Genomic DNA, 27,490 nt, shown 5'->3' on the forward strand with positions numbered 1-27,490 from the left:
GGTAAGGTGATGCATGGTATCATTATGGACTTACAAACCACTGGAGAGTTTTTGTTAGATGTCAGAACAAACTTGTGGAAGGACTGGGTGATGAGCAAACACAGACCATGCTGCCTTTCAGAGTCCCATCCTCTTTAAGTTCAGAAACCCAGTTTTCTCTACCACAATCCCTGTGCTTTCAAGACACATCCCATTGTCTTCCCCATCCCAGCCCTAGATTTCCTTACCCACAGAAGAATGCTCTAGAATAGTGCAATCCCTTAGGAGTTGCCTGGGATTTTACAGGAACAAGATGAACACACACCCGTAGGTGTGTGCCACCCACCTGAGTGAGGCAATGGTCCAGGAAGCAGAGAAAGAACATGGCCCAAGGGCTCCCATTGCCTGGGAGGAGCCAGACTGGGCCTTATAAAGGGACCAGTCTTTGCCCAGATGCACAGCACACTCATCCTTCTCCTCAGTGACACCTCGTCAGCTCTGGTAAGTCTGCACCTAACTGTGTGCCAGGGGGGTTCATCAGGGCAGGAGTATGATGGGAGAGGATTCAGGAGCCTAGATCCAGACTCAACTCTGCCTGTTATGGGTCTTTCCAACTTCATCCCACTTGGTCCCGAGGGCCTATCTACAAGATGTCTGTACTGATGCTCCCACTGCTCTTTTGGCTCTTCTGTGACAACTCTGTGAAACATCCCTGATGGGAGCTAAGTGTAGGAACCTTTCTCTTCCTCCTTGCCTTCTTTTCTCTCTGGAGTCATCTGACTCTCAGGCCACAGACTTTGCACCCCAACCTCTGGGGACAGTGGGGGTCTCTCCCAAAGTCTTGAAGATTCTCCTAAACCCAGGCTAGCAATGCCCACTCACCTTGCCCTGGTGACCCATCAGCTAAGGTTTGGACCTCCTCCCCAGCTGAGGGAATGACCAGTGACCTTCTGTGCACAGGGCTCAGCTAAGGCCTTGGCCAAGTTGACAGAAGGCCTTGGGTGGTTTCCCTTAGGGACATAACAGCAGGGTTCTTTCTCCCAGATAGGGAGACAGTGGTAGTTTTTGTTAGATGCCCACATTTCTTGGGTGCTTTGGAAAGTCTGGGGTGTGAGGGCTGCACTGTCCTATTTCTCTGCTTGGGGTCCAGACTGTCGGTGGAAGTACCTACCCTCTCTGCTTCTGCCTCCTGTGGCTCTGTCCACAGTGGGCTTCTGTGTTCTCCTCCATCTCCTCTGGGCCCTGACCTGCACGGGTCCGGGCCCCAGCCTTGGTCACACTCTCCTCCTTGTGAGCTTCTCACCCCACCTCCTAGGTGAACAGCTCCTTCTGCTCCACCTGAGCCTCACCTCACTGGATGCCCAGTTCCCACCCATTGTCCTGACTTAGGGACCCTGACCTCGGGGGAGGGATAACAACGGTCCCGTCTTTCTCTCTGGCAGCTTCCTTGAAAACCAAGATGAGCAGCAACACTCCAGTTGAGAAGTCCGTGATGGACTTGATCGACCTGTTCCACAAATACACCAAACCTGATGACAAGATTGACAAGCAGGGCCTGCTGAAGATGCTGAAGGAGAATTTCCCCAACTTCCTCAAGGCCTGTGTGAGTCTGGGTGACTTCTCAAGGTTGCTTGGGGCCTGGCATGGCAGAGGATCTTGGACAAATCAATCCCATTCTCTCATCCTCCATATTCTCATCTGCGAAAAAGGCCTAAGAGGGCTCTCCTGAGTCATGATCAGGATGAAAGAGATGATACAGGTGGCCAAGAGTAAAGGCATCTGGAGATGAAGGGTGGTTATTAGGTGGTCAAATAGGAGAGTGAAGAATGGGTCCCCTCCCACTGGTCACTGTCCATCCAGGAGACTGAAGCCCATAGGCTCAGGCTCTGCCTCTAGAAGCTTCCATCAGGTTCTCTGAGATTCAAGGGAAGGCGATGGAAATTCCATGGCTGATAAAATGTAACACCTTTCATTACAATGAAAAGCTCATTTGTAGACCAGATTTAGTCTGACAGTCAGAATGCACTGAACTGGTTACAAAAAGAGAGGCTACTGAGGGCACGGAGCATGGAAGATTCGGGAAGGCAGATAGGAGACAGGAGAGGAGGGTTAGGAATGAAGAGACAAGGGGTAGGGCCTACCTTTATTTTCTGAGTAGAACTTAGGTAGATTGGGTCCTGGAAGTGGGTGGGGGAGCAGGTCTGGGTCTAAAGACCACCCACCCACCAGCTCATTGATCAGTGGGGCTCTGGGCAGAGTCTGCCCACCAGCACTACTTCTCTCTTTCATGCTGATATTAGATCCAAGGAATCTCCCTTAGTGACCTGCAGGGGAATGCTAATGTCCCCGTCATCCCCAGACACCCTCCACTGGCCCACACCAGCTACACCTGTGCGGCCCCAGGTGTCTCTCTCCCCCTCCTCCTGTTTGCCTCCTCCTCCTCTTCCACCCATAACACTTTTGGGACTGAATTTGTCTTTTCCACAGGATAAAAGGGGCAAAGATTTCTTGGCCCACATCTTTGAGGACCACGACAAGAACAAGGATAAGAAGATCGATTTTTCCGAGTTCCTGACAGTGTTGGGAGTCATAGCCACGGACTACCACAATCATAGCCACGGAGCCCCTCTTTGTTCTGGGGATGATCAGTGAGCCCCACCCAGCCTGAGGCCTCCAGAAACCCCAAGAAACAATAAAGTGTCTCTTGCTCAGATAAAGCCCAGTTTCCTGCTTTTCTTTGGCTACTTACGCTGTCAGAAATGGGTTTTCTTCGTGAATGTAATTGTGGATTCTCCATGGGGGATTACCCAGGGATGTGCCAGGAGGGTGCCCTCCCTTTGGCCTCCAGCACAACTGACCACCTCTCTCAGCAGGGCCTCTGTCCACCTCTGCCCCTGCTCCCTAGTGCAGCCAGCCTGCCAGGTCCCAGGGTCAGCAGTGCAGAGCATTCTGCTGGCCCAGCCATGCTTTTCCTTCTCAAGGGGTGATCAGCATCTGGGGATCCAGGAACTGCAGGGAGCAGGAGCCGAGGGAGGTGTGAACACGGTGCCTCCAGCCCCGCCCTCCTGCCCAGCACAACCCCAGGGACATAGGGGGGATGGCATCACTGAAGTAGCATTGGGTGGAGGGCTTTGGGGGCACATGGCTCTGGTCAGTGTGCATGGGACACTCAGCAGTGCCCAGAGGATTGGATCCCTTTTCCTGTGTCCTGGGCTTCTGGGCTGTGTCCTGTCCCAATGTTGTGTGTCCGTGTGTGTGTGTGTGTGTGTGTGTGTGTGTGTGTGTGAGTGTGTGTGTGTGTGTGTGTGTGTGTGTGTGTGTGTGTGTTAGCCCATGTGGGTGTCCCTGTGGAGGTTGAGAGCCACCCTGTCTGCTGAGCTGACCCTCGCAATGGTTTGCTAAATGCTGGGAGCTGTGTGTCTGGGGAAAGCACAGAGCGATGGGTGTTCCAGGCGTGAGGAGTAAAGCTAGTGCTGGAGTCCAGAAAGTGGGCAGGTAGAGAGAAGACAGGACTGAAGAGGAGCGGAGAGGAGAGGGCAGGGAGTGATGAGCAGAAAGCTCAGGCTGAGTCATTAGTGACAGTGCACTCCGCTAGCCGTGCAAAGAGGCGTGCCCTTCCCCACAGGGCCCTTCCCACCTGCCTCTGTCCTTGGATCTATAGAACCAGCTCAGACCTGAACCCTGCACCCAGCTGCTCCTTTCAGAGCTGGAGCGCTGTGAGCCCGCAGAGGCAGAGAAGAAGGAGGAGGATGGGGTGGGTGAGTGGGGGGCTAAGCCACACAGAGAAGAGCTTCCAGAGGCTGGGGTTAGGCAGGAGCAGAGTTGCTTAGATCCCATGCCCAGGGCCTGCAGTCCGGGAGGACTTCCTGGGTGGCTCTTGAGCTGGGGACTCCATCGATGGCTAGGGGAGAGTTTCTGTCTCTAGAAGGCACACCGAGGCAGTCACGGTGATCACATGTTCTCTTCTGGGATCTACAGAACCAGCTCCAGGGCAAGAGCCAAACAGACCTCAAGAGGCAACGCCGGCTCCAGGGCCTCTCCAGAGCCAGAGCAGCTCCGGGCACAGCCTTCCCTGACCTCCAAGAGGCAGAACCACCTGCAGCTCCTGGAGGCCTGGGGTCCCGGATCCGGGGCTGCAGCGTGGCAGCTGCCATGGCAGAGAGGGCTTCCTCTTGAGATGGAGTTCTTAAATATTTGCATTTTTCTTATATTTGCTTAACATTTTACGTTTTTGTACCATGCAGTTAAAATAAAATGTACTTTAAATGAAATAGAATAAAATGTTAATAAAATCTAATTTAAATAAACTGTTAATTTGTCTGTGATCCTTCGGAATGTGCATGCCAGTGACATTACAGACGTTCACAATTTTCCACAACCACTACCGCATCACATCACCACCTCTCTCTAGTTCCAGAGCCTCAATGAGAGAGAAACATCGACCAGCTGCCTCCTGCACACCTCCCACTGCAGATGTGCCCACCACCAAGGCACATGCCCTTGACCAGAATTGAACCTGGGACCTTTCAGTCTACAGGCTGATGCTCTATCCACTGAGCCAAACCAGTTAGGGCTGGACATGACTCTTTACTGCAACCAAGGACAGCCCTATGGAGACATGGCCCATGAGGCTGAGCTGTTAGCATGATGTGAGCTTAAAGAATGCTCTCTAGGAACCAACCTGTAGTTGAAAATAAAAGCGAAATCCCTTTATTTGTATCACCTGAATATTCTGAAAAGGCTGTAGGCCAAGACAACGCTATTCACATCTTTGCTGTGCTTTCCCGTTGCTTATTTCTCTTTCCTCACTCTCCTTCAAGCTCACAAATAAAATTCTCCTGCAGCCCTTGCTTTGTGGGTCCTCACCCCTCTCCCCCCACGTTCTTCCAGCTTCTTCACTGAAGAAGAAAAAAAAGGAGAAGGGAGCAAAGAAGGAGAAAGAGGAGGAAGCAGAGAAGGAAGAGGAAGAGGAGGAAAAGATTGGAATATGGAGGGAGCTTCTCACAGGTCATGCATGACTTTCCCTCAGGAAGGGGGTCAAAGATAGTATTTTTTTTCAGCAAACAGTAAAGGGAAAATCCGGAGATAATACAATCTTTAAAAACTTTACCTTATAAGCAATTAAACCTATTCCTTTAATAAATCAGAATTCCTGCTGTCCCCAACCCCTACCACCTAAATCCTGATTCCTGTTGACAGAGACAAAAGCAAGAAAGTATACCACAATTCAGAATTCATTAATTAAATTTCAGACTTCCAAGAGAGTTAAAAACAAACAAACAAAAAAACCAACCCACAAATATATGAATAAAATAACTTCAATGCTAACAACACAGTATCACCATTGTTTTATACTTAAAATGTAGAGAGACAATCTCAGACTGAGGAAACTGTTTTTTGTTTTGTTTTGTTAATCCCCATTCTCCATTGATTTTTGGAGCAAGTGGAAGGGAGAGAGAGAGAGAGAGAGAGAGAGAGAGAGAGAGAGAGAGAGAGAGAGAGAGAGAGAGGGAGAAATCAGATGTGAGGGAGACACATTACCGTTGCCTCCCGCATGTGCCCCAAGGAGGGGGGTGGGGGTGCCGGGATCTTGCAACCCAATTATGTGTCCTTGACCAGGAATCAAACCCCCGACTCCTTAAGCCACGCAGGCCAGGGCAGACTTGGAAACTCTTGAAATGAAATAAGTCAAGTTTATCTTTAAAACAGAAAGGAGGGGAAAAAAACTCCATGTCACTGATCTCGTATTTAAAACCACTGTGGGTTAGGGGGCTTCTCCAAAGACTTTTGGATGAAAATGAATCACTGTAGTCTGTAAATCAATCACATTAGCATTCTCAAATATGAATCTGTTCCGAGGATTCAAGAGGAATGAAAGAAAGCTGAAAAAACGCTCCCAGAATCTGTCGTTTGTTTTCCCCTTTTAAAAAATATAAATTTCAATACTGTGGACACAAATGGCCAGGTACACAGGATCCTTCCTAAGACAGGGAGGGCCCCGGGAGGCACTCGGAGGCCCCTAGGGGTAAGGAAGTTAACATTAGGCTCAGGGTGTGGCTCAGGGTGTCTGGTGTAGGTTCTAGGAGCCTTTCACCAGATCCATGCAGACCTGAGTGCTCCCTCTCAGGATCTCTCCTTGGCGGGCCCAGTTGTCAGGCAGTAAAAGGAAGTCACACAAGATGCATTGACCAGGAATTGAACCCGGGTCTCCTGCATGGGAGGCAAGAATTCTACCACTGAACCATCAACACCCTTTGAGGGTAATGTTCTTACTACTGAGGTACCAATGTCTCTTGATATCAAACTGCATACCAGCTCAGTTGTCTTGGGAAGATGGAGCTCACAAACCAACAGACATTCTGGTCAAAGGCTCAAGACATCAGAAAGCAACACAAAGTGGGGACATTAAAATTCCAATATAAAAATATCTGCTTTGGCCGAAACTGGTTTGGCTCATTGGATAGACTCATAGGGGTGTCGAACTCAATCAGAGAAGGGGCCAAAATCTAAAATCCAGCCTAAATCGTGGGCCGAATGGTTTACTGAACAGTCATAAACTGTCATTGTGATGGAAACGCAGCGGAGTGCAGTGATGACAGCGCGGTGCGGGCCACATTGCAAGGCTTGGCGGGACGGATTTGGCCCGCGGGCCTTGTGTTTGACACATGTGGGATAGAGCGTCGGCCTGTGGACTGAAAGGTCCCGGGTTCGGTTCCGGTCAAGGGCATGTACCTTGGTTGCAGGCACATCCCCAGTAGGAGGTGTGCAAGAGGCAGCTGGTGGATGACTCTCTCTCATCGATGTTTCTAACCCTCTCTCTTCCTCTCTGTGAAAAACCAATAAAATATATATATTTTTAAAAATATCTGCTGTGTCAGCTCACACACAACTCTGATAAAGACCCTTTCCAAGATCCCTTGTTTATCCTGGGATAAAATTCACCCAGAAACTGCAATTGTCAATCTCAAACTACTTACCTTAGAGTCAGTGTTTCCCAAACTTCTCTCATGATGAGAATCACCTGGTGGTATTGTTAAACTACAGATTCCTGAATCCCAACTAAGAAGTGCTAAACTAGAATTTTTGGGAACTTATAGATAAAATTGTATACTTAACTTAGTGCTCTAGCACTTCTTAGTTGGGATTCAGAAATCTGTAGTTTAACAACTCCACCAGGTGACTCTCATCATGAGAGAAGTTTGGGAAACACATAGAACATTCATCAGCTTTCCAGGTGTGCCCTTTAACATGCTGATTCATCCAAATGAGCCCAGATAGGGTCAGGGTCCTGGTCTCTACTGATTGGTTGGTGGTAGGGTGTGTGTGTATGTGTGTGTTGGGAGTCATTACACCTGGTTCTGATCCCAGTGCTGGTGTCACTTGGTCTGGTTTGGGTGCTTTTCTGGCCCGGAAGCCTACACGACTGAAGCCTAGATGTTCTCTCTAGTTTGAACAAAACGCTGTCTCTGCAGGCAGCAGATGGAACGCGTTGATTATTTGATGCTGATCAGATCCTCATTGTCCTGAGGGCTTCATGCTTAATGCAGTGCACGTGCAAGGGAGGAGGGGCAGGGGAGTCTGGGTGCTGCTGGGTGAGGCCGGCTGGAATGGCTGTCTGTCTCAGTTTCCCCGTCTGCCAAAGCATTCTCCTCATGTTTTACTCTCCTGCCCCACAGGGAGGAGAGCAACGGACAGGAGAATCCGGGCCTGTGGGAAGTCTCCTTCAGGTACACACAGAGCACCGACCAGGACGTGCTTGTGAAGAAACTGCCTGAGGCCAATGGAAGAAACTTCTGTAGAGCCCTAGCGGGTGTGGCTCAGTGGACAGCACTTGGCCCTGCGGACTGCAGGGTCCTGGGTTCAGTTCTGATCAGGGCACATGCCCAGGTTTTGGGCTTGATGGGGGGGTGGGTGGAGGGGGCATGCAGAAGGCAGCCAATGGGTGATTCTCATCATTGATGTTTCTGTCTTTCTCTCCCTCTCCTTTCCTCTCTGAAAATAAAAAAATAAAAATTTAAAATTTAAAAAAAAAGAAACTTCTGCAGAGATCCTAAGTTCCAGTGGGTGGTGCTCACACCAGCCTGACAGGACTACTCACAATGCATGGGCCCCTGCGCAGAGCGCTCAGGGAGGTCTCCCCTCAGTTGTGGGAGGCTGACCTACCTAAAAGCTCAAACAAGCAAGTCCCCAACGGACCAAACTGCGGGCAAGTCACTCAACTGGACCCCAGAAGAAAGCCCCGTAAGATCCATAGCACCACCAACATAGCCAGTCCGCAAGAAGGTACACTATGGCAACGCCCGCCGTCCAGTCAGAGAATGCCGGGCGTGCCCAGGGGGGCGTCATCAGTGCACGAGGCCCAGCCATAACCGACACGATGCTAACAGCAGCCGGGAGAACATGCATGCTGGTACCATGTCTCTTGCACATGTCCAAAGAGTACATTAGAAACACAGAACAGCCGAAACCGGTTTGGCTCAGTGGATAGAGCATTGGCCTGCGGACTGAAAGGTCCCAGGTTCGATTCAGGTCAAGGGCATGTACCTTGGTTTGCGGGCACATCTCCAGTAGGGGGCATGCAGGAGGCAGCTGATTGATGTTTCTACGTAACTCTCTATCCCTCTCTCTAAGAAAATCAATAAAATATATTTTAAAAAAAAACAACAAAAAAACGCGGAACGTGTGCGAATGTGTAGAGTCAATCTTTAGAGATAATAAATTCATTGGATGGAATGAACAGATTGCAGGAAAAATATTAGAGACCATAAAGCCATGAGCAATGGGGAATATCCAAAATGAAACAGTGCAAAATTATTATTATTATTATTATTATTATTATTATTATTATTTGCAAAATTACTTTTAAATGATTGCGTGATACGGCAAATGTAAAATGCCCAACCTAGGAGGAGCTCCCGCCTTTTCGCGTTTGCCTCTTGGGCCCCGCCCCGCCCCCCGCAGTCAGGAGGCCCACAGCTTCCCCTGCCCGCATCCCCCCTGGCCCGCCCTGGGGCTCAGGATGGGAGGCGCCGGTGGAGCAGGGCCGGGCGGGTTATTCGGCTGCTCCGTTGCCTTCAGATCGACCCAAGCACGGGTTTCAGACGCAACCAGCACGCAGCGCGGACTCCACGTCTTCGGTTTTCCGAGGTCTGGGAGTCCGCCCGGCCCTCTGTCCACCCACAAAGCTATGGCTCTACCTAGCCGGGACTGAGGACCTGATCCCTCCGACATGGAGAAGCTAGTTTCTATGGGTCTCTGTGGCGCAATCGGTTAGCGCGTTCGGCTGTTAACCGAAAGGTTGGTGGTTCGAGTCCACCCAGGGACGCCTTTGTTATCCTTTAAAAGCAAAAGCCAAACCTTTGTTACCTCTCCCTTTCAACAATCACAGAAAAGAGAACTTCCTCCACTAACTTCTTCCCAAGTTGGTTCCTGTCATTATGGGCTTACAGATAATGGTGTTCTCATCATCTTATTATACACAAGCATTTCCACCGGGTAGAAAGAGCAATCGCTCTAATGCGGTGTTGACGTGCGTCCTGCAAGACTCCATTTTCCCTCCTTTTGTGGACTTATTACATATCACTCCTTTGTTATTTCAGCGGCTGCTTTAGGCTCTAGAGCACATTATCTGTAACTTACCACAGCCTGCCCCTATGCTGTGGTCGCCATGGGTTGCCCTTGACATATGCTTTAAGCCCCAAAATCTGCCATTATTACTGTTGTTGCGTCAATCCCACGTTTTTAAAGAGATGTAAATTATAAGAAACACGTCTTACATCTACATGTGATCCCATGCAGATTCCATTCCTGTCACCTTCATCCTTCGTGTACACCCTATCTTTTTTTTTGCCTCGATTCCCTTGACCATCCTTGCCTTAGAATTTTCTTTGGAGTTCTGAGACCACACACTGTTCATGGTTATCTTCCTGTGTGCCTGGGGCTGGATCATCTTATTTTTGTTACTTGGAGGGGATTTTCATGAGCTTCCAAATGAAGGTGAGGAGGAACATCAAATACATGTTCCCTGACGTTTATCAAGCACCTTCTGAAGGAGGGGAGCTTGTAAAAATTGGAAGTGGGTCAATGTCACTGCCGCGTGCTGCGAGGCACTGCCCCCTAGTGGATGAGTGAGGCGTGACACACGCGTTGTAGGGCCCGTGGTTCTGTCAGCAAGAGAAGCAGCACGTTGTCGCCGCGAATGTGACCCCTGAGTCCTCTTCAGGACGTTCCTGTGCAAGATAGGAGAGAAACCACAGGCCCCATGACCTCTGAGACACGGTGACCTAAGGAATAGGTTTATTTTTTGTGTGAAATAATCTCAAGAGCTCACGCAGAGACAGCACGGTGAGCAGCACATAGCAGTGGTTGGTGCCTGGAGACTCGGCTCCATGCCTTTCGCCAGCCTCCGTCTGGCTTTGGGAGGGCGAGCTGCCACGGGCGGTGGCCCAGGGAGCAGAGGGAAGCCAGGTCCCCGGGGAAGAGAGGGCTCAGAACGTGGCCGGGGGCTGGCTCCGAGGGGTGCGCTTCAGAGCCAGATGTCAGAGCTGCAGTCACCCCCGGGGTAGCGCAGCTCATGGGCCAGGGCTGGGCCGAGGGGCTCCTTCCCGAAGTCCACCAGGAAGTTGGGGTTCAACTTCAGCCCTCCCTTTACTGTGTCCACATCAACCTGCAGCATCACGGAGCCTTCCCTGGTGGCGATGGGAGGGGGGTGGGGGGGAGAAGAGAGAGGTCAGAGGGGGACATCCCCTTCCCCCAAGGCATTGTGGGTGCACAACTAGGTTCCCGGGGAGGGAGCAGGGTCTGTGTGGCGGGGCAGGTGGGTGCCTGAGGAATCCTCAGAAAGCCCGAGACTTCTGGGGAGGGGAGGGGTGGGAGGGGCGGGGGGAGGGGAGGCTGGGGAGGCAAGCCCAGGCTGCCTGCGTCTCACCTGATGAGATCAGGGTAAAACTGCTTGTCCCAGGCGCTGTACAGCGACGTGGTGACATAGAGGCGCTTCCCGTCTAGGCTGAGCTGGATCATCTGAGGGCCTCCAGCCACCCGTTTCCCCTTGGGAAAACCAGGGGTCAGCCCCCGGGGCCCTGGAGGGGATCCCAGGCACCCCCCAAACCCCGAGAGCTTGCTGAGATGCTCCCCCCACCCTCTCCCTTCCCCCATACCCCTGCGGCGCGGACCTGAGGGTGCCCGCGGGCGGGCGGGGAGAGCGCCTCACCTTGACCACCAGGGGCTCTGGCTGGCCTTTCAGCTCCTGGTCCTCCAGCACTTGCACGGGGCCCCCCTTCACGATGCTGCCCCCCAGGAAGAGCTGGGTGGACGGGGAGGGGCAGAGAAGGTGGGACGGCAGCAGCGCAGAAAGAGCCATCTGCCTCAGCCAGGGTCTCTCCCTCCCTCCCTCCCTTTCCCAGGGAAGCGAGGGCTCCCTGCAGTCCTGTCCTGCACCACCCCTCAGCTCCCATTCTTCTATATATATATAATTTTAAAAAATATATATATATTTTATTGATTTTTCACAGAGAGGAAGAGAGAGGGATAGAGAGTTAGAAACATGGATTAGCTGCCTCCTGCACACCCCCCACTGGGGATGTGCCCCCGAAACTAAGGTTCATGCCCTTGACCAAAATTGAACCCGGGACCCTTCAGTCCGCAGGCCGACGCTCTATCCACTGAGCCAAACCGGTTTTGGCCTCAGCCCCCATTCTTGCCTTTCCTGTACCTCCCTTCACACCCCCAGCCCCTTCACACCCTTTTCCTTGGGCAGTTTCTCTTCTTCTCCCTCCTTCTCCCCTCCCCCTCCCGCTGCTAGGGCTCCCACCTGCCCGGTGAGCCGGGGCCGCTGGGGGTCAGAGACGTCGTACTGACGCAGGTCCCCGTGCAGCCAGTTGCTGAAGTACAGGAAGCGGTCGTCCAGGGACAGCAGGATGTCAGTGATCAGGCCTGGGGGAGGGGGCAGGGGTGGGGGACGGGCCAGAGGCTTTGAGGACTCCCGCTCCCCGGGCCAATATCAACCTCCCGGTTCCCACCCACCCACGCCTGGCACCCACCTGGCATCTCAGGCAGCATCCAGCCCTTCACCTTCTTGGGCGGCACCTGGATCACCTTCTCTGCCGACCAGGTGCCTCCCTGCACGGGGATTAGGGGGAGGAGAGGGGAGCCTGTCAGAGTTGGGGTTGGGGGCAGATCGGGGTCTCCCCGGGGCCTATGTCTGCAGGGAGATGGTGGGCACAGGGCGTCTGTGCCACTGGGGTCTCGTTCTGGGGTGAGTGGGCTCCTTAAGGCAGGAATCAAGTCTGTATGCCCATGCTGAAACCGGTTTGGCTCAGTGGATAGAGCGTTGGTCTGCAGACTGAAGGGTCCCAGGTTCGATTCCCGTTAGGGGCAAGTACATTAGTTGTGGGCACATCCCCAGTAGGGGGCGTGTGCAGGAGGCAGCTGGTCGATGTTTCTATTATAGCTCTCTATCTATAGCTCTCTATCCCTTTCCCTTCCTCTCTGTAAAAAAAGTCAATTAAATATATTAAAAAAGAAAAGACTTATTAAAAAATAAAAAATAAAAAAAAGTCTGTTTGCCCAGCATCTAGCCCGGTGCAGACCCACCGTCTTCTGTTGAATAAATGAATGAATAACGATGGCCAGGTAGGGCTAAGGAGGACATAGTTAAGGACTGAGAGTAAAGAGGCAGGCAGGTGGCCATGTTTTGGGCCCTGGAGAATTCTGGGGGGGGGGGGGGGGGCGAGCCAGGCTCAGAGAGGCCTGGTTACTCCCAGGGAGAGGAGAGCATCATGTCTACCGAAGCCTGGCCAGAGGGGACGACAGGATGGCCGGACGGGGCCCGGGGGCACGGGGCACCTCGTTCTTGAAGAAGCGCTGGATGCTGGAGCTGAGGGCGCAGCCCACGAAGCCCTGGGCGGCGGCGGGGTTGTGCAGGAAGCGGATCTCCAGGGGAATGAGCCCGTCCTGCAGGGTCAGGGTCTGCACGATCTCGTGGCGCTGCCAGTCCCACACGTACAGGTGGCTCCCGTACAGTCCTGCATGGGCACGGGGCCGAAGGGCGGGCTCAGGGGTGGGGCAGGAGGGCATGGACAACAGCTGGGGCCCGGCCCTGGGCAGGAAGCTGGATATGGGGTCGGTGGGATCGGGACACCCTGAGCGATCAGAGCACTCAGCACCTCCTACCCCTTCACCCAAGGGGCTGGGGTCCACTTGAGGGAAGGGAGGGGTTGGGGAGTGGGGTTTGGGAGCAGAAAGAGGGCCTGCACCCACGCTCCTGCTGACACCCCCCACCCCATCCCTCCCCAGGGGAATCCTCACCAGCCTCCACATCCGCGGGGTTGAAGCCGTCTCTTAGAACGTTGGGAGCTGTCCACTCGGAGCTGATCATGACGTTGTGCCGAGGCTGGTACCAGAAGTCATACCCCAGAGGCGCAGCGCCCCCTGGCTTCTCCCACGTCCCCTTCACCTCGAAGGTCTCTCCATCCAGCAGCACGAACCCCCCTGAGCAGGAAAGCAAGTAGGAGGTGGCAGGAGGGGCAGTCCAGACAGAGGACCCCTGCCCAGCCTCGCCCCAGGCACGGCCGATAGGCACCGAGCCCAGCACCTGGCACCCGCTCCTCCCACTGGGGTGGGCAGCTCCTTCAAGTCACGTGTCCAAGGGGCCTCACCAGGAGTGTCAGGTGGGAGGGGGGGGGACTTACTCGATGCCTCTACCTCACATCCCCCCTCATCCCTCATCCCTCTCCCAGACCACAGGGGGTGTTTCCCTCCCGCTGAGCCAGGAAGCCTCCTGGGACTCTGCACCCCGTGCTTCTCTCGTGCTTCTCTCATCTCGTCTCGCCTCCCACTCTCGGGGTTCGATTCCTGCTCGGGTCTCAGTTCCAGTCTGCTCACTTTGTTTTTTTACAGAGCAGACAGATTATATTTATGTGTACGTCAACGTGAACACCCAATGTTTTTTCCTTGCTGTGTACGACAGGTTGATACTTTTTTTTTTTTTTAATACAATTTGATGTCTACTCCTAATGTCATTAAATGCAGGAATATGGCCCTGGCCAGTGTGGCTCAGTGTGCTGGGCGTCATCGCTTGCACAAAAAGGCAGCCGGTTTGATTCCTGGTCAGGGCACATGCGTGGGTTGCTTGCATGCAAGAGTCAGTTCATTGATGCTTTTTTCCTCTCTCTCCCTCTTCCTTAAAAATCAATAAACGATACTTAAAAAAAAAAAAAAAAGTCTAGGAATGTCGTGGTCCTATCGTCTCCCGGAAAAAGCAGTTAAGTAGACCTAGTGCAGGGACATCAACTCGATGACCTTAACGGACATTTCACTCCAATCTGCCCCCCCCCCCCGCTGTCCCCTCGCCCCCGCTGGCTTCCTAAAGCTCACAGTAGCCCCTCTCCCGGGCTGTGTCTGCACATGAGACATTTTATAAGTGTCCACTCCGATCACCATAACAGGCATGGCAAAGGTAGAGATGAAGGGTCCCAAGAACTGTGAGATTTGCTCATACTTCACGAAGGCTGATTGAAATGAATGTGCTCTCTGGGGCCCTGGCTGTGGGCACACACGCCCCATGGCAGGCTGCTCTAACCATGACTTTGAAGTGGATTCATTAGTCAAGGCTCATTGTCACAGAAACAATGGAAAGAGCTGAAGTTACTTGACTGTGGTTTAAATGTCGGGTGCCCCCTGGTTCTCCCTGGAAGGTTGTCCCATCCTTCCCCAGCGTGGGGCCTGACCCCCTCACTCCCCCCCCCCAGATATGCTGCAGGGCCAGCGGGTACCTTTGCCATTGCCCTTGGGGTCCCCCAGGGAGCTGATCATCACCTCCCCGCTGGCCAGGCAGTGGCTGGTGTGAAGGTAGCCCAGGCCACACTTGGCGTGGATGTCCTCGGGCTCAATGACCTGGAGAGGGGGAAGGCATGCCAGCAGAATCTTACCGGCCCGGGAGGCCCCACTCCCCACTCCTTCACTGCCCTCCCCACCCATGTCTTCCTGCTGAGCAGACTCTTTTCCTTCAAAACGACGCCGTTTCCCTGTGGGAATGTGGCAGGGGTCCAGTCTGGTCACTTAGCAGCCAGAGAGCGTCAGAGAGAAAGAATGCCAGCTCCCGGGGCAGAAGGCACTGGCTCTGCCCCCTCTCTCTGCCCTGAGGCGCTCACAGCCCCATGGGGCCTTAAGCTGCTTGTGGGACAGATCAATGCCGGGTCCACGGTACACCAGCAGCCGGCAGCCGGCGCCCGCTGAGGAGGAAACGCAGCCAAGTGCTGAGGGGAGGTGGGAGGCTCTTGCCTAAGGGAAGCCACGGGCTCCTACTGGGCAAATGCTCTCCCACTGCCCTCCAGGCCCTGCCCCGTGGTGCCGATCGAGGCTGCCCAGGGTGGGGGGTACATTAGGACATGCCTTGTGCAGCTTCGGGGCGCGGGGCTCGGTGCCCACATCCACCACGTAGACGCGGGAGGAGATGAGGCTGGGCAGCACCAGCTTGCTGCGGGCCTTGCTGCGGTCCCCGAAGCAGCTGCTGCACGTGTTCCAGCCCGAGTGGTGCAGCTCGTCCTTCAGGTGGGGCACGGGCAGCCGGTGGATGACCTGGGGGAGGGGGGAAAGGGGCGGTGCTCAGCCAGGCCACGCCTCCGCTCCCGAGGGACTAGGTGCCCGCTTTGGCTGGCAGTGCCGTGCAGGCTGGGCCCTCACACTCCCCTCGCACCTCTGGGTGCCTTGTGCAATGGACAGGAGGACGAGGGAGCGTGGAGCTGGGGCAGGGCATCCCGGGGCCAGGACTTGCAGCAAGCACCGTGGGGTACTTGACTGCCCAAGCCCCCCCTACCTGGCAATACTGGGGAGACTTGGGGTCAACGTCCACCGTGGCCAGGTAATCCGGGGCCTCAATGCCGGTGTTTCGGTAAATGCAGGGCAGGTAGACTATCTCTTCCCGGGGCCCTGCGGGGAGAAAGCGGGCCATGGGGGAGGGGGGCGGGGTGGAGAGGAATAGGCAGGGACAGTGCTAGCTGTACCCCCCAACCCCAGCAGCTATAGCATCGTCAGTAGAGGGCGCTGGCTGTCAGAGTTCCTTCCCAAGGTGCGGAGTCTCCAACATGGCCCCCTTACCTTTCATGGCCTCTAGGGGAGAGGGGTAGCCGGGTCCGCAGCTCCCGCACTTGGTGGCTGCGGAAACAATGGGCATGGGGGTGAGCCACACTCCGGAGGGCGAAGGTTCCTCCTGACCAGCTGCCACCCACGCCCTACCGTGGCCAAGGCAGACGGCTCTAGGGTTAAGCCTCGGACCAACGGACTGATCGGTTTGCAAAGCCACCACCAAGTCCCAGCGTAGAGGGCACAGCCCACTTAGCACAACTAAGCTTGTCCTTATGCTCCCTAGATCTTATCTGGGTAGCTAATGAGCTAATGGGCTGTGGGAGGTGCAGCCAAAACAAGAGAACCGCACAAGAACACCGTAACTCCGGTGACCACTCCCTTGTCTATCGCTGACTGCAAAATAAAGGCTCAGCTTGCCCTCTGGATCTGTTCTCTGTGGCCTTAGCCAGGCCCAGGAGATCCACCCCAGCTTATTCTTTTTGTCTGTCTTTTCTACATCCTTCAACATCCTCCCTCAGGCTCTGCCCAACCCTTGGCTGTGCTGGCACACATTGCTGTCCCAGGTCCTGACCTGCTCCAGCCCCTCCAATCATCCTCTCCGCACCTCAGAGCCCTGATGGGGCTGGGTGTGACCAGAAGGGCTGTAGACATGTGACCCGAAGGTGGACAGACACTCAACACGACCCAGGGGAGGGCAGGGGAAGGACCAGGGCAGGGGAGGCTGGAGGGTGCAGTGGTTATGCTCTTGGCTTGGGTCCCCTTTTCCGTGGGCCATGCAGTAAACACGGGAGCGGAGGCACATGACTTAGCCTCCCCACATCTGCTTCTGCAGGAAGTAACCGAGAGGGCTGAGCCGGGGAAAACTGGATGTTCCCCAGGAGCGGCCCTCAAGTCCAAGGCTCAGGGTGGTGCTGTTCACTTCCTTCCCCAAAAGGTCTGTTCCAAGGCTCTGGGACACTCCCCTCGAGGTCCCGACCTAGGCTTGGCCAGAGCCTGGGTTATGTAACGGGTCCATCAGGGTCTGGTGGGGCTTAGGAGGCTGGCGTGGAAGGTTTCCGGGATCCTGGATGTCCTTAGACCGGCTTAACCCCGGGGCGGCCCAAGAGAGGGTTCTTCAGACGCACAAGAGAGGGTTCGGCCCACCCCCAGGGGCTGTAGGGAGGGGCTCTCCTGGCCCCCGAAGTCTGGCAAGAGGAGCCACGTGGATCTATGGGAAGAAAGTCTGATCTATGGGAAGGAGGCATCAGGGTTCGGGCCTGGCCAGGAGGAAGGGCTGAGGGATCACACAGGGCAGCTGCAGGCTGAAGGAAATCCCTGCGCGGAGCTCTCAGGCCCGGGCACTCTGCCTGTCCCTGGGCCAGTCTGCCGGGTGTCCTGACAGCTGGGAGCCAGAGTAGCCAGGGCGGAGCCTGCATGGTGCCAGGCCCAGGCCTTCAGCCAGGGAGCAGGTCCCACTCCTCGCAGCTGCCAAGGGCTTAGGCGGCCGGCCGAGAGGCAGCTGCAGCGTTTGAGAATCCAGGTGTGATGTCTACTCTCTCCGCCTCCTCCCTTTCCCTTGCTAAAAGTGGGTGATAGCTCTGGCCGGTTTGGCTCAGTGGACAGAGCATCAGCCTGCGGGCTGAAGGGTCCCGGGTTCGATTCCGGTCAAGGGCATGTACCTTGGTTGCGGGCACATCCCCAGTAGGAGGTGTGCAGGAGGCGGCTGATCGGTGTTTCTCTCTCTCATCGATGTTTCTAGCTCTCTATCCCTCTCCCTTCCTCTCTGTAAAAAAAAAAAAAAAAAGACAATAAAATATATTTTAAAAAATAAAAGTGGGTGATCAAATCTCCAACCTCCTTCTCTAGGTGGCAACAAAGTCAAATAAAACTGTGTGCAGAAGGACTTTTGTTAAGGAGAGACACTCCTGATTTAATATGAGGAAGTCCCAGGAAGGGAGGGGGGGAAGAATCCCAGGCAGTGCCCTGAGTGGGGTGGGTGGGGGGAAGTGGGAGGCAGGGGCAGGGTGAGAGAGGTCCCCCCTAAAGAATTAAGGGGAGTGGTTCTGTTACACAACCAGGCGGTCAGAACGTGGCCGGGAAGACGAGGGGGAGGGGGAGGAGGGTCTGGACGCGGAGAGGGAAGGAGGTTCCATCCTCCAGATGTGAAGACAGTGAGGCGCGCCCCGCCAAGCCAGGCAGAGGCTGAGAGCGAAGGTACGGGTCAGGTGGTCCCACCTGCATGGCCTCCCCGCAGCCCACCCCTCTCTAAGCATCTCAGGCCAGACCTCCCAACATCTCTGGGCTTGAGATGAAGCCAGGGACGTTCATTAAGTTTTCCCAGGGCCAGGCTGCCTGCTGGGCATCCCGCCAGCCCGGGAAACAGCCCAGGACAAGGACGTGGACACTTGCAGCCAGACCCAAACTCCTCCTCAGCCCGACACCCATTCCCACGGAGTGGGGAAGGGGAGGACTTAGAGCCTGAGAGGGTGGTGGGGAGGCGGCAGCAGGCCCCTGGGAGGGGCCGTGGGCTTCCTGCTCCCCTAAGAGGGACTGGCCATTTGGGGGCAGCTGGAGTGCATTGAAGGCCCGGGTTCCCTGCTCCCCGAAGACAGAAGCTGGCCCGGGGCTGGAATCGGATCGTGCCTCTTACGGGGACTGTCGGGGGCACAGAGGGTCGACTCCCAAGCGCCCAGACCTGATCTTCTCTGCTGCAGAAAGGCGCCCTGTCCCCAGGCGGCATTCCCTCTGCCCTCCTTCCCAGTGCCTCCAGGTGTGGGGAGGAGGAGGGGACAGAGGATCCGGATCCAGCCCTCTGTTCTGTAACCAGCTGTGCGCCGGCCACCCCTTCTCCCCCCACCAGGTTTCTGCCACTTCCTACAGGTGGTCCGGGGGCTGGTGCAGAGGCCCCTCCTTACCCATGCTGCTGGCTGGTACGTGTGGGTCCTGCTGGGTCTGCCGGGAGAGGGCAGAGGAGGGGAGCTGAGCGGTAGTGAGAGTGAAAGGCAGGAAGTTCCTGGGAGGCTGTGCGGGGCCGGGGGCAAAGGGGAGGAATTTATCTGACCACTGGGTCTGGGCGGAGCAGCGGGAGGGCTGGGCTGCAGCCAGAGGGAATGACTAAGGGCGGTCGGCCAGGAACACAGCCTGGGCAGCTGGAGTTTGAGTTGCAGGGAGTGTGTGTGTGTGTGTGTGTGTGTGTGTGACATGTAGTCCGAGTTGTGCCTGCGTGTGTATCTCCTTCATTGGTGCCTGGGCATGTGTGAGTGTGTGTCTGAGCTTGTGCGTGCTCCTGTCACCTCCGTGGTGCCCATGTGGGTGCTACTGTGTGTGTGGCTGAACGAGTGTGTTCCTGTGTCTATGTGTGAGGCACACATCTGTGCTTCTCTATGTGTGTGTTTCTGGACTTGAGCGTGTTCTGTGTGCTTATGGAACATGTGCCTGCCAGGAGACTCAGCCTGTGTAAGCATGTGCATATGTGCCCTGTGGGTGGTGTGAGAGCATGAGCGTGCATGTCCTGCATGTGTCCTGGGCCTCCTGGACCTGTCCTTGGACTTGTCTGCTGGGTTCAGGGGCCCCGGAGCTGTGGGCCGCTTGCTTCTCCTTGCACAGCCAAGTCAGCGCTCCCCTGAGATGGTCCTCTTATTCCAGACATCTGTGCTCCACCAGGCCCAGCCCTGTCCTCCCACGGCCTGCAATCCCCCAGTTGCCTGCCGGGAACCAGGATGGGTAGTGTGTCCAGGTCCCATTCTCTCCTGCCCATTCACTTCCTTTGAAATGAGGGAAACGCCTCGATGCTCATTATTACCTCCCTAACCCTCAGGAGGCGGAAGTGGAGTGCCTCCCCCTCATGTCCTCACAGGTGTTTCCCAGGGGCGGGACCAAGGCCCAGGGGCAGCCCCATGCCACCAGTGACCCTAGCTCACCTAGGACCAGTCACAAGACTCAGGGTCTTCATTGATCCTGGAGGGAGCCCCCCAGCTGAGGACTCAGTGAGGGCCAGGGCGCTGAGCCTGCGATGACAGTCCCAGGGATGGAATGGGGCCACGGTCCCAGGCCGCCAGCTGCCGCTGAGGAACAGAGGCCAGAGGGAGGCCTGCTCTGTTAACTCGCTCTGGGCTGCCTCCTCCGGAGCCGCCGGGGTTTGAATGTCTGGACAAGGGAACTGCCCCAAACTGGTCTCCGTCCTGAAGCCAAGCTCCCTCTTTCCTCCCAGCTGGCTGCCCGACAGGGTGACCCCTGCCCCACTCTCCGAGGAGCCGTGTCCACAGTCATTCTCCTCTCCCTGGTGAAGCCCTGGGTGCCGTATCTACTGGGTGGTGGAAGGGACACACTTAGGCGTGAAGTCTCCAGAGGAAAGAGCCACAGGGCTTCCACACCAGGGTGGAGGGAAGGAAGGCCACACTGGTCCCCATGTGAAGGGGCCTGTCCCCCTCGCTCCCATGGGTGAGGAAGGGTCACGAGTCCACAGAGGGAGATGCTCTCTGGCCTGCTACTTCCTACAGGTGGTGCAGGTGGTGGTGCAGGGGTGCCCTCCCATCCCCAACTTCACTCGCAACCCATGGCCTGTGTCTGCATCCTCACCACTGCACCTTCGGTCAGCCCGGACGCAGCTGCCCTGCAGAGGGTGGCCCCTGAGGCTGCCCCTTCCCCTTTGCCAGTCCCCGGGCTGCCTCCACTCACCTGCCTCCATTCTGTCCCCGGTTCTCCTTCTCTGGAGGGCCCCTTCTCCCACCTCCTCGCTACTTTCCTGCTTCTTGGCTTGAAGTAGCCCAACACCCAAGACACCTCATGGCCAGCCTCTTATCAAAAGCTCTGGAACGTGTAACTCCCCCAAAGCAGTTCTTTTGCCTGTTCCAGAGCCTGTGGTTGATTGCAAGCTCTTTCATGCTCTGCTCTGACCTGGCTGGTCCCTGTGGCTCCTCCAAGGAGCCCTCACCTCGGTTTCTGCCCGGATGCACGGCCCCAGAAACAAAGGCTCCCCAAGCCCGCAGTGTATGCTGTGCTTTGTGTCTGTGGAGAGGAGGGGGGGGGGGCAAAGCACAAGGGATGGTCAGGGTTCAGCGTTTGTTTCTGGAAGGCTCGGGAAAGAGAGAGAAACGGGGAGAGAAGAAGAGATGTTCCTGACGGGGCAGCTGGTCTTCATGAGGAGGCAGAGGCGCCTGGGAGGGAGGGAGGACAAAGGGCATGCATCCAGGTGCTCCCCATTTTGTCTGAGAGGCGCTGGAGGAAGGGATCGAAAGTCCACGTTTACTTGATTTACTTCTGTGTTTTTAAAACTAATGAGCATATGTTACCTTAGTAACCAAAACCCCAATTAAAGAGATAGAGCCGAAACCGGTTTGGCTCAGTGGATAGAGCACATGTGTAAAACACAAGGCCCGCGGGCCAAATCCGTCCTGCCAGGCCTTGCAATGTGGCCCGCACCGCGCTGTCATCACTGCACTCCGCTGCGTTTCCATCACAATGACAGTTTATGACTGTTCAGTAAACCATTCGGCCCGGGATTTAGGCTGGATTTTAGATTTTGGCCCCTTCTCTGATTGAGTTCGACACCCCTAGAGAGGGTCGGCCTGTGGACGGAAAGGTCCCAGGTTCAATTCCAGTCAAGGGCATGTACCTTGGTTGTGGACACATCCCCGGTCTGGGATGTGCAGGGGGCAGCTGGTTGGTGTTTCTCTCTCATCAATGTTTCTAGTTCTCTGTTCCTCTCTGTAAAAAATATATTAAAAAAAAAAAGAGAGAGATAGGGAGACACACACACACACACACACACACACACTCACTGAGTGGCCAGATTTTTATGATCTCTGAACACATAATAATCTGGCTACTCAGTATATATATATTAGGTCCAGTGCATGAATTTGTGCATGGGTAGGGTCTGGCCTGGCCAGGAGGAGGGGACAATTTGCATATTAGCCTTTTATTATATAGGATATACTCTGGTGGCCAGATTATTATGCGTTCAGAGATCATAATAATCTGGCCACTCGGTGTGTGTGTGTGTGTGTGTGTGTGTGTGCATTCGCAAGTGTGCACGCATAAATGTGTGTGTATATATATATATATATATATATATATATATATGGAGTGAGAGAGAGAGAGAGAGAGAGAAATAAAGGATGGAAGATCATATGTGTTACAGGTGACAGCCACAGGAAGAGCCCATAGGGAGGACGGACCCTGGTCCCTTCCTCCCTGAAGCTGTCCCACCAACCGGCCTGTCAAGTCCTTTGGAAGACACACATGCACATGCCCCATTATTCCTTCACTCTTGCACTTCGCAAACATTTCTGTTTTGTCAAAGAAAGTGGTGAACAGTGCCGAAACCGGTTTGGCTCACTGGATAGAGCGTCGGTTTGTGGACTGAAAGGTCCCAGGTTCAATTCCGGTCAGGGGCATATACATTGGTTGCAGGCACATCCCCGGTAGGGGGTGTGCAGGAGGCAGCTGGTCGATGTTTCTCTCTCATCGATGTTTCTAGCTCTCTGTCTCTCTTCCTTCCTCTCTGTAAAAAATCAATAAAAAATATATTTAAAAGAAAAGTGGTGAACAATACAAAGTTTCTGTGGTCAGAGAGTTAGCACTCTAAGGGAGACGGCCAATGACCAAGTACACATAAACGAGTAGCATCCTCTCAGGTGAGTGCTATGAAGGAAGTAGGAAGATGCAGGGTGATGGAGAGTGTGACATTAGACGGGGTTCCCTGGGACACAGGCACAGAACTGTGTGGAGGGAGCCGCGTGTAGGAACTGAAAACCCTAGGACACGAAGGCGTACAGCACGTCTGTAGCGGACCAGTTGGCAGTCCGTGAGGCCAAGGCGGGACTGGCCGGACAGGTTGAGGTTTTGGGTAGCTAAGCAGAGTTTCTGAGCCTGATCCTGCTCCTTTTAACAACTGTCATCTAACATTTCACACACGACCTCGGAGGAAGGGAGCGGCGTTTACTAACCTGTTCTGGGGTGTGGCTGGGTGGGCCTGAGCTCTGCTCCCCAGCTGTTAGTGCAGGCCCTGCCCCCAGCCAACCCGGAGAGGCATTTAAACAGCCTTTTCATCTCACATCAAGGAAGCAGAGGTGTTTTTTTATTATTATTATTTATTATTATTTTTTTTAATTTTATTTTTTAAGTTAATAAACTTTTTAAAAAATATATATTTTATTGATTTTTTTACAGAGAGGAGGAAGGGAGAGGGATAGAGAACTAGAAACATCAATGAGAGAGAAACATCGACCAGTTGCTTCTACTGGGGATGTGCCCTTAACCAAGGTACATGCCCTTGACGGGAATCAAACCTGGGACCCTTCAGCCCGCAGGCAGACGCTCTATCCACTGAGTCAAACCGGTTTTGACTAAGTTAATAAACTTTTATTTACTTAAGGGATTTCACATGTTCTGAGTTCTTCCACTGCCTTAGTTCCTCCTGAGCTTGAGTCTTAACCATTTTACTCCCTTTTTTTTTTTCTCAATCCGGAAGTCATCTCAGAGAGTCCTATATAGCAGGAACAGAGACTATCGGGATCCCAAGCTGTCTGGGAACTGAGAAGGATCAGCTAGACAAAGGCCATCAGGGCCCAGACATCGAAGATGGCCATCATCAAATCCCACTGATTACCAACGGCTGTCCCAAACACCTCCTAGAGCTTGTCTTAGATTTAGAGTGGACAGCGATCTGGCAATGCAGATTAAGGTTAGTGAAATGTTCCAGTAGGCTGAATGCTATGTTGTCAACATAGCAGAGAAAAAAAAAAAAAAAAAACCCTACTGGGGAAATGTTTTGTGGTCATGTCCATGGCAAATGACAAACTGCATTCTAAAAGCCTTGGAAATGACTATCAGAGATTTTTTTTTTTTTTTAAATAACATCATTACATTAAAAAAAAATTGATTTCAGAGAGGAAAAGAGAGGGAGATAGAGACAGAAACATCAATGACGAGAGAGAATCATTGATCGACTGCCTCCTTCCTTCCCCTCCACTGGGGATCGAGCCCGCAACCCAAGCATGTGCCCTTGACTGGAATTGAACCTGGGACCCTCCAGTCCGTAGGCCAACGCTCTATGCTCTGAGCCAAACCAGCCAGGACAGGAAGCAGAGTTTTACTCATCCATCCAGCTGTTCACACTCATCTCACAGCACGTCCCTGAGTTCCAGCTCAATGCAACAAGGTGAATAAAGGCCAATGCCCTCTGCCAGGGCTTCCCGCGACAGGCATGATGTGAGAGGCACCTGGAGGGCTTCCTCTCCACCTCCATTCCACTCGGAAATAGTCCCTCTGTTGCCCTGGCTGTTGCCCCTGGCTGGGTAGCTCAGTTGGTTGGAGCATTGGCCCAAACACCAAAAGGTGGCAGGTTCCATTCCAGGTCAATATTCGTTCAGTGTTCAAATTTCCCCTACTGTCACATTCATCTTTGTATGACAGTTTACTTATGTGAATCAAGATCTAAAGAGGGTCCATACCTTTCTATTATCTCTTCTGATAAATCTCTTAAATCCTGTTCAACACTCTAACAAACTGAGCTCCTGTTTGAGTAAAGAAGGGTCTGACCAGAACTGAAATTAGGTCCTGTGTCTCGCTACACATCTAATCTACAGGGACAACGGTGATGTGGGTTTGCAAGCCAATCGTGTGGCCTAGAAGAGGTACCAGCAACCTCGGTTACGGGGACTCAGGCGAAAGCTTGCTGCCACTCCCGACACCCCTCAGCCTTCCTCAGGGGCCACGCCTGGCTCCAGAAGAGCTGAGGCCAGAGCCATAAAGCGGCTTTCCTGCAATCATCTCCACCTTTACAGGGGTCTGCTTGGCTCGGGCATTCTCGGCTAAGAGCCCTAGAAAGAAAGAATTGCATCAGTCTTGGTTAATGGCCCCAATTAAGCCACGAAAACCCTTAGGGGAGCCTCCATTTTGGACATGTTACGAGACTGTAAAGAAAATATCCAAAGGAAATTAAAAGCCATTCCTATGTGAGGCTGGAATGTTATTTGGTTCCTGGAGTCAGATCCCTGAGCCAAGCTTCTCTACTGAAGCTCAAGACAAGCAGGAACATATCCCCCCAACTTCCTGGGGAGCCCGGGACCCTGGTTTTGTCAGCTCAGCACAAAGATGCCGCCCGGGAAGGAATTAGGGGGACTTCTCCCAGAGTCCCAGAAAGACCGGCATCCCCGAGGCTGGGCAGATCCGGCTTCAGTTCTCCTGGCTTCCGGCTTCCATACACCATCTCCCTCCTGCCGTTTCCCCCAGGACCTGCCCAGGGCCACAGCCAGGAGCAGAAATGTGGAAAGTGCCACCCTGGGAAAGGAGTATTGTGTACTTCCTCTCTCAGCTCGCCAAAAGCCTGCTCAGAAACCGAGTTTAAACAGGCTTCAATGGGAAAATGTTGATTGCTCCTAATACACAAAGCTCTCCAACCAATCAATTGGAAAAAGACAGACAACGCAAACTGGAAAATATTCCAAGAATATAAAAATAAAAGGTCAGCCATGGCTGGTTTGGCTCAGTGGCTAGAGCGTCAGCCTGCGGACTGAAAGGTCCCAGGTTCACTTCTGGTCAAGGGCACATGCGTTGGCTCGATTCCTAGTGTGGGGTGTGCAGGAGGCAGCCGATCAATGATTCTCTCTTATCATTGACTTCCTTTTCTTTTCTTTTCTTTTCTTTTCTTTTCTTTTCTTTTCTTTTCTTTTCAAATGAAACTTTTTATTTTGGAATAATTCTCGATTTCCACCCACTATTGCCTAGTGCACATGTGTCAAACACAAGGCCCGCGGGCCAAATCCGTCCCGCCAGGCCTTGCAATGTGGCCCACACAGCGCTGTCATCACTGCACTCCGCTGCGTTTCCATCACAATGACAGTTTATGACTGTTCAGTAAACCATTCGGCCCGCGATTTAGGCTGGATTTTAGATTTTGGCCCCTTCTCTGATTGAGTTCGACACCCCTAGCCTAGTGAGTACCGGGTTCCTGCGCACAGGTCTGCATAGCTAGTCTCTCCTGTGGTTCACAGCTTCCATAACCCCGGGGCCAACACAGCTAACAAGTGAGTGCTGGTGCCGTGCTTGAACTGGACGATAGACTTGAGCTTCCCTAGTCTTTCACTAATGGCCTTCTTCTGTTGGAGGATCTACCTATTATAGAACCCCGCACTGCTTTTAGCCCCGTCTGTGCAGTCTCTCAGTTGTCCTTGTTTTTAATGACCTTGATGAGCTTGGAGGGTGCTGTGTGGAGAGGGGCTACAGCATTTGGACAGGTTCAAGACTGGGACTAATGAGAGGACCCAGTCCTCTCGTGGCCATGTGAGTGTCCCAGCTTGGAAGGCAGAGCCTCCCAGCAAATGATAGCCAACAGCTAGAGCTGTAAGCTTGAACCTATGGTCCAAACACGTGGCCCCACTTGCCTGAGTGATATAGGCTGCAGGTAACCCAGGTTTGATCAGGTGCATGTAATGGAGTAGGATGGAAACTTTTGAGAATGCTGTAAACATCTTGACCAAGTCCTTACGTTGCCTCGTGGCATCTGCTACCAAATACAGCCTCGGCTTGTGGGCTTGGGCGCTGACTCTCAGGAAGCAGCATCCCATCGAGACCCAGTTTTCATTCTCTTGTCTGTCTTTCCAAGCTTTTCAGCTGCCCCTCTCAGGGCCGTGTGGGACAGCACAGTGAACTGATGTTTTTCTCTTTCTCTTTCTCTCCCCCTCTCCCTTCCTCTCTGAAATCAATAAAAATATATTTTTTTAAAAAGAGAAAAAGATAAAAAAAAGAAAAGAAAAAAGAGCCATCTTAGCCCTGGCTGTATAACTGAGTGTCTGAGAAGCTGAGTTCTGGCGCCAGACTCCCTGAGCTCAAATCTGGGCACCAACATATGCACGCCGGGCACCTCTCCCTGCTTCAGTTTCCACCCCTGTAAAATGCAGATAATAATAGCTCAGACCTCGAGTGGCCATTTGGGAATTATGTTAGTAATACTTGTAAAGCACTTAGGACAGGGTCCGGCATGTAGCAAACACTCTATAAATGTTAGCTGTTATTAAGACACGGGAACAAGAGGAAAGTCATAAATACCAGCCAACCGCAGTATCAGGGTCAGTTGCCAGAATGAGAACGGTACACACAAAACCTCATATGGGAATGCTTACACCACGTTCATTCATGACAGGCAGAAACTAGAAAGAAACAAGGGTGCTGTCTCTCAACACGTGGATGATTAAACAAACTGTGGTACATCCGCACCATGGCGGTTATCCCGCAATAAACAACAACAACAACAAACCATCAGCAAAATGATGGGAACAAAAGAAAAATAGATAACTAGGACTATATCAAAATTCAAATCTTCTGTGTATCAAAGGACACGGTCAAAAGACAACTGCAGTTCTTGCCTTGGTGGGTCTTTTATTTATTTATTTTATTTTTAAAAAAATATTTTTTATTGAATTTTTACAGAGAGGAAGAGAGAGGG

At 53.4% G+C, this 27,490-nt stretch overlaps 2 protein-coding genes and 3 non-coding genes across 8 annotated transcripts; 2 read left to right on the forward strand and 3 right to left on the reverse strand.

Annotated features, from left to right (window-relative positions):
• The first annotated feature begins 319 nt into the window (after positions 1-319).
• Positions 320-19,556, forward strand: LOC118727302 (protein S100-A7-like). Of its 2 annotated transcripts, XM_036453073.2 has the most exons (6): positions 320-480; positions 1,422-1,582; positions 2,467-2,627; positions 3,035-3,042; positions 3,320-3,332; positions 19,484-19,556. In XM_036453073.2, exons 2-6 carry the CDS (start codon positions 1,439-1,441, stop codon positions 19,539-19,541), a joined length of 384 nt encoding a protein of 127 aa, XP_036308966.2. In that variant the 5' UTR covers positions 320-480; positions 1,422-1,438; the 3' UTR covers positions 19,542-19,556. The 2 variants fall into 2 exon arrangements, with proteins under 2 accessions (XP_036308966.2, XP_036308968.1); XM_036453075.2 differs by lacking the exons at positions 3,035-3,042; positions 3,320-3,332; positions 19,484-19,556 and having other exon boundaries at positions 2,467-2,696.
• On the reverse strand, positions 6,160-6,230 carry TRNAG-CCC. The gene has a single exon. It is a non-coding gene; the product is annotated as a tRNA-Gly (tRNA).
• Positions 9,231-9,304, forward strand: TRNAN-GUU. Its single transcript has one exon. It is a non-coding gene; the product is annotated as a tRNA-Asn (tRNA).
• Positions 10,259-20,948, reverse strand: SELENBP1 (selenium binding protein 1). 3 transcript variants are annotated; one of them, XM_045586734.1, is made up of 13 exons: positions 20,938-20,948; positions 18,957-18,968; positions 16,075-16,131; positions 15,794-15,906; positions 15,370-15,555; positions 14,751-14,871; positions 13,285-13,467; positions 12,823-13,001; positions 12,018-12,096; positions 11,789-11,910; positions 11,189-11,281; positions 10,907-11,025; positions 10,259-10,667 (listed from the first exon to the last, which is right to left on the reverse strand). In XM_045586734.1, exons 2-13 carry the CDS (start codon positions 18,958-18,960, stop codon positions 10,505-10,507), a joined length of 1,419 nt encoding a protein of 472 aa, XP_045442690.1. In that variant the 5' UTR covers positions 18,961-18,968; positions 20,938-20,948; the 3' UTR covers positions 10,259-10,504. The 3 variants fall into 3 exon arrangements, with proteins under 3 accessions (XP_045442690.1, XP_036308905.1, XP_036308904.1); XM_036453012.2 differs by lacking the exon at positions 20,938-20,948 and having other exon boundaries at positions 18,957-19,112; XM_036453011.2 differs by lacking the exons at positions 18,957-18,968; positions 20,938-20,948 and having other exon boundaries at positions 16,075-16,150.
• Positions 20,949-23,735: 2,787 nt separating this feature from the next.
• Positions 23,736-23,873, reverse strand: LOC118727523. Its single transcript, XR_004990602.1, has one exon. It is a non-coding gene; the product is annotated as a small nucleolar RNA SNORA32 (small nucleolar RNA).
• Between the last annotated feature and the right edge of the window lie 3,617 nt (positions 23,874-27,490).

This window comes from Pipistrellus kuhlii, unplaced genomic scaffold (assembly GCF_014108245.1).
Source record: "Pipistrellus kuhlii isolate mPipKuh1 unplaced genomic scaffold, mPipKuh1.p scaffold_m20_p_24, whole genome shotgun sequence".
Classification (NCBI taxonomy): domain Eukaryota; kingdom Metazoa; phylum Chordata; class Mammalia; order Chiroptera; family Vespertilionidae; genus Pipistrellus; species Pipistrellus kuhlii.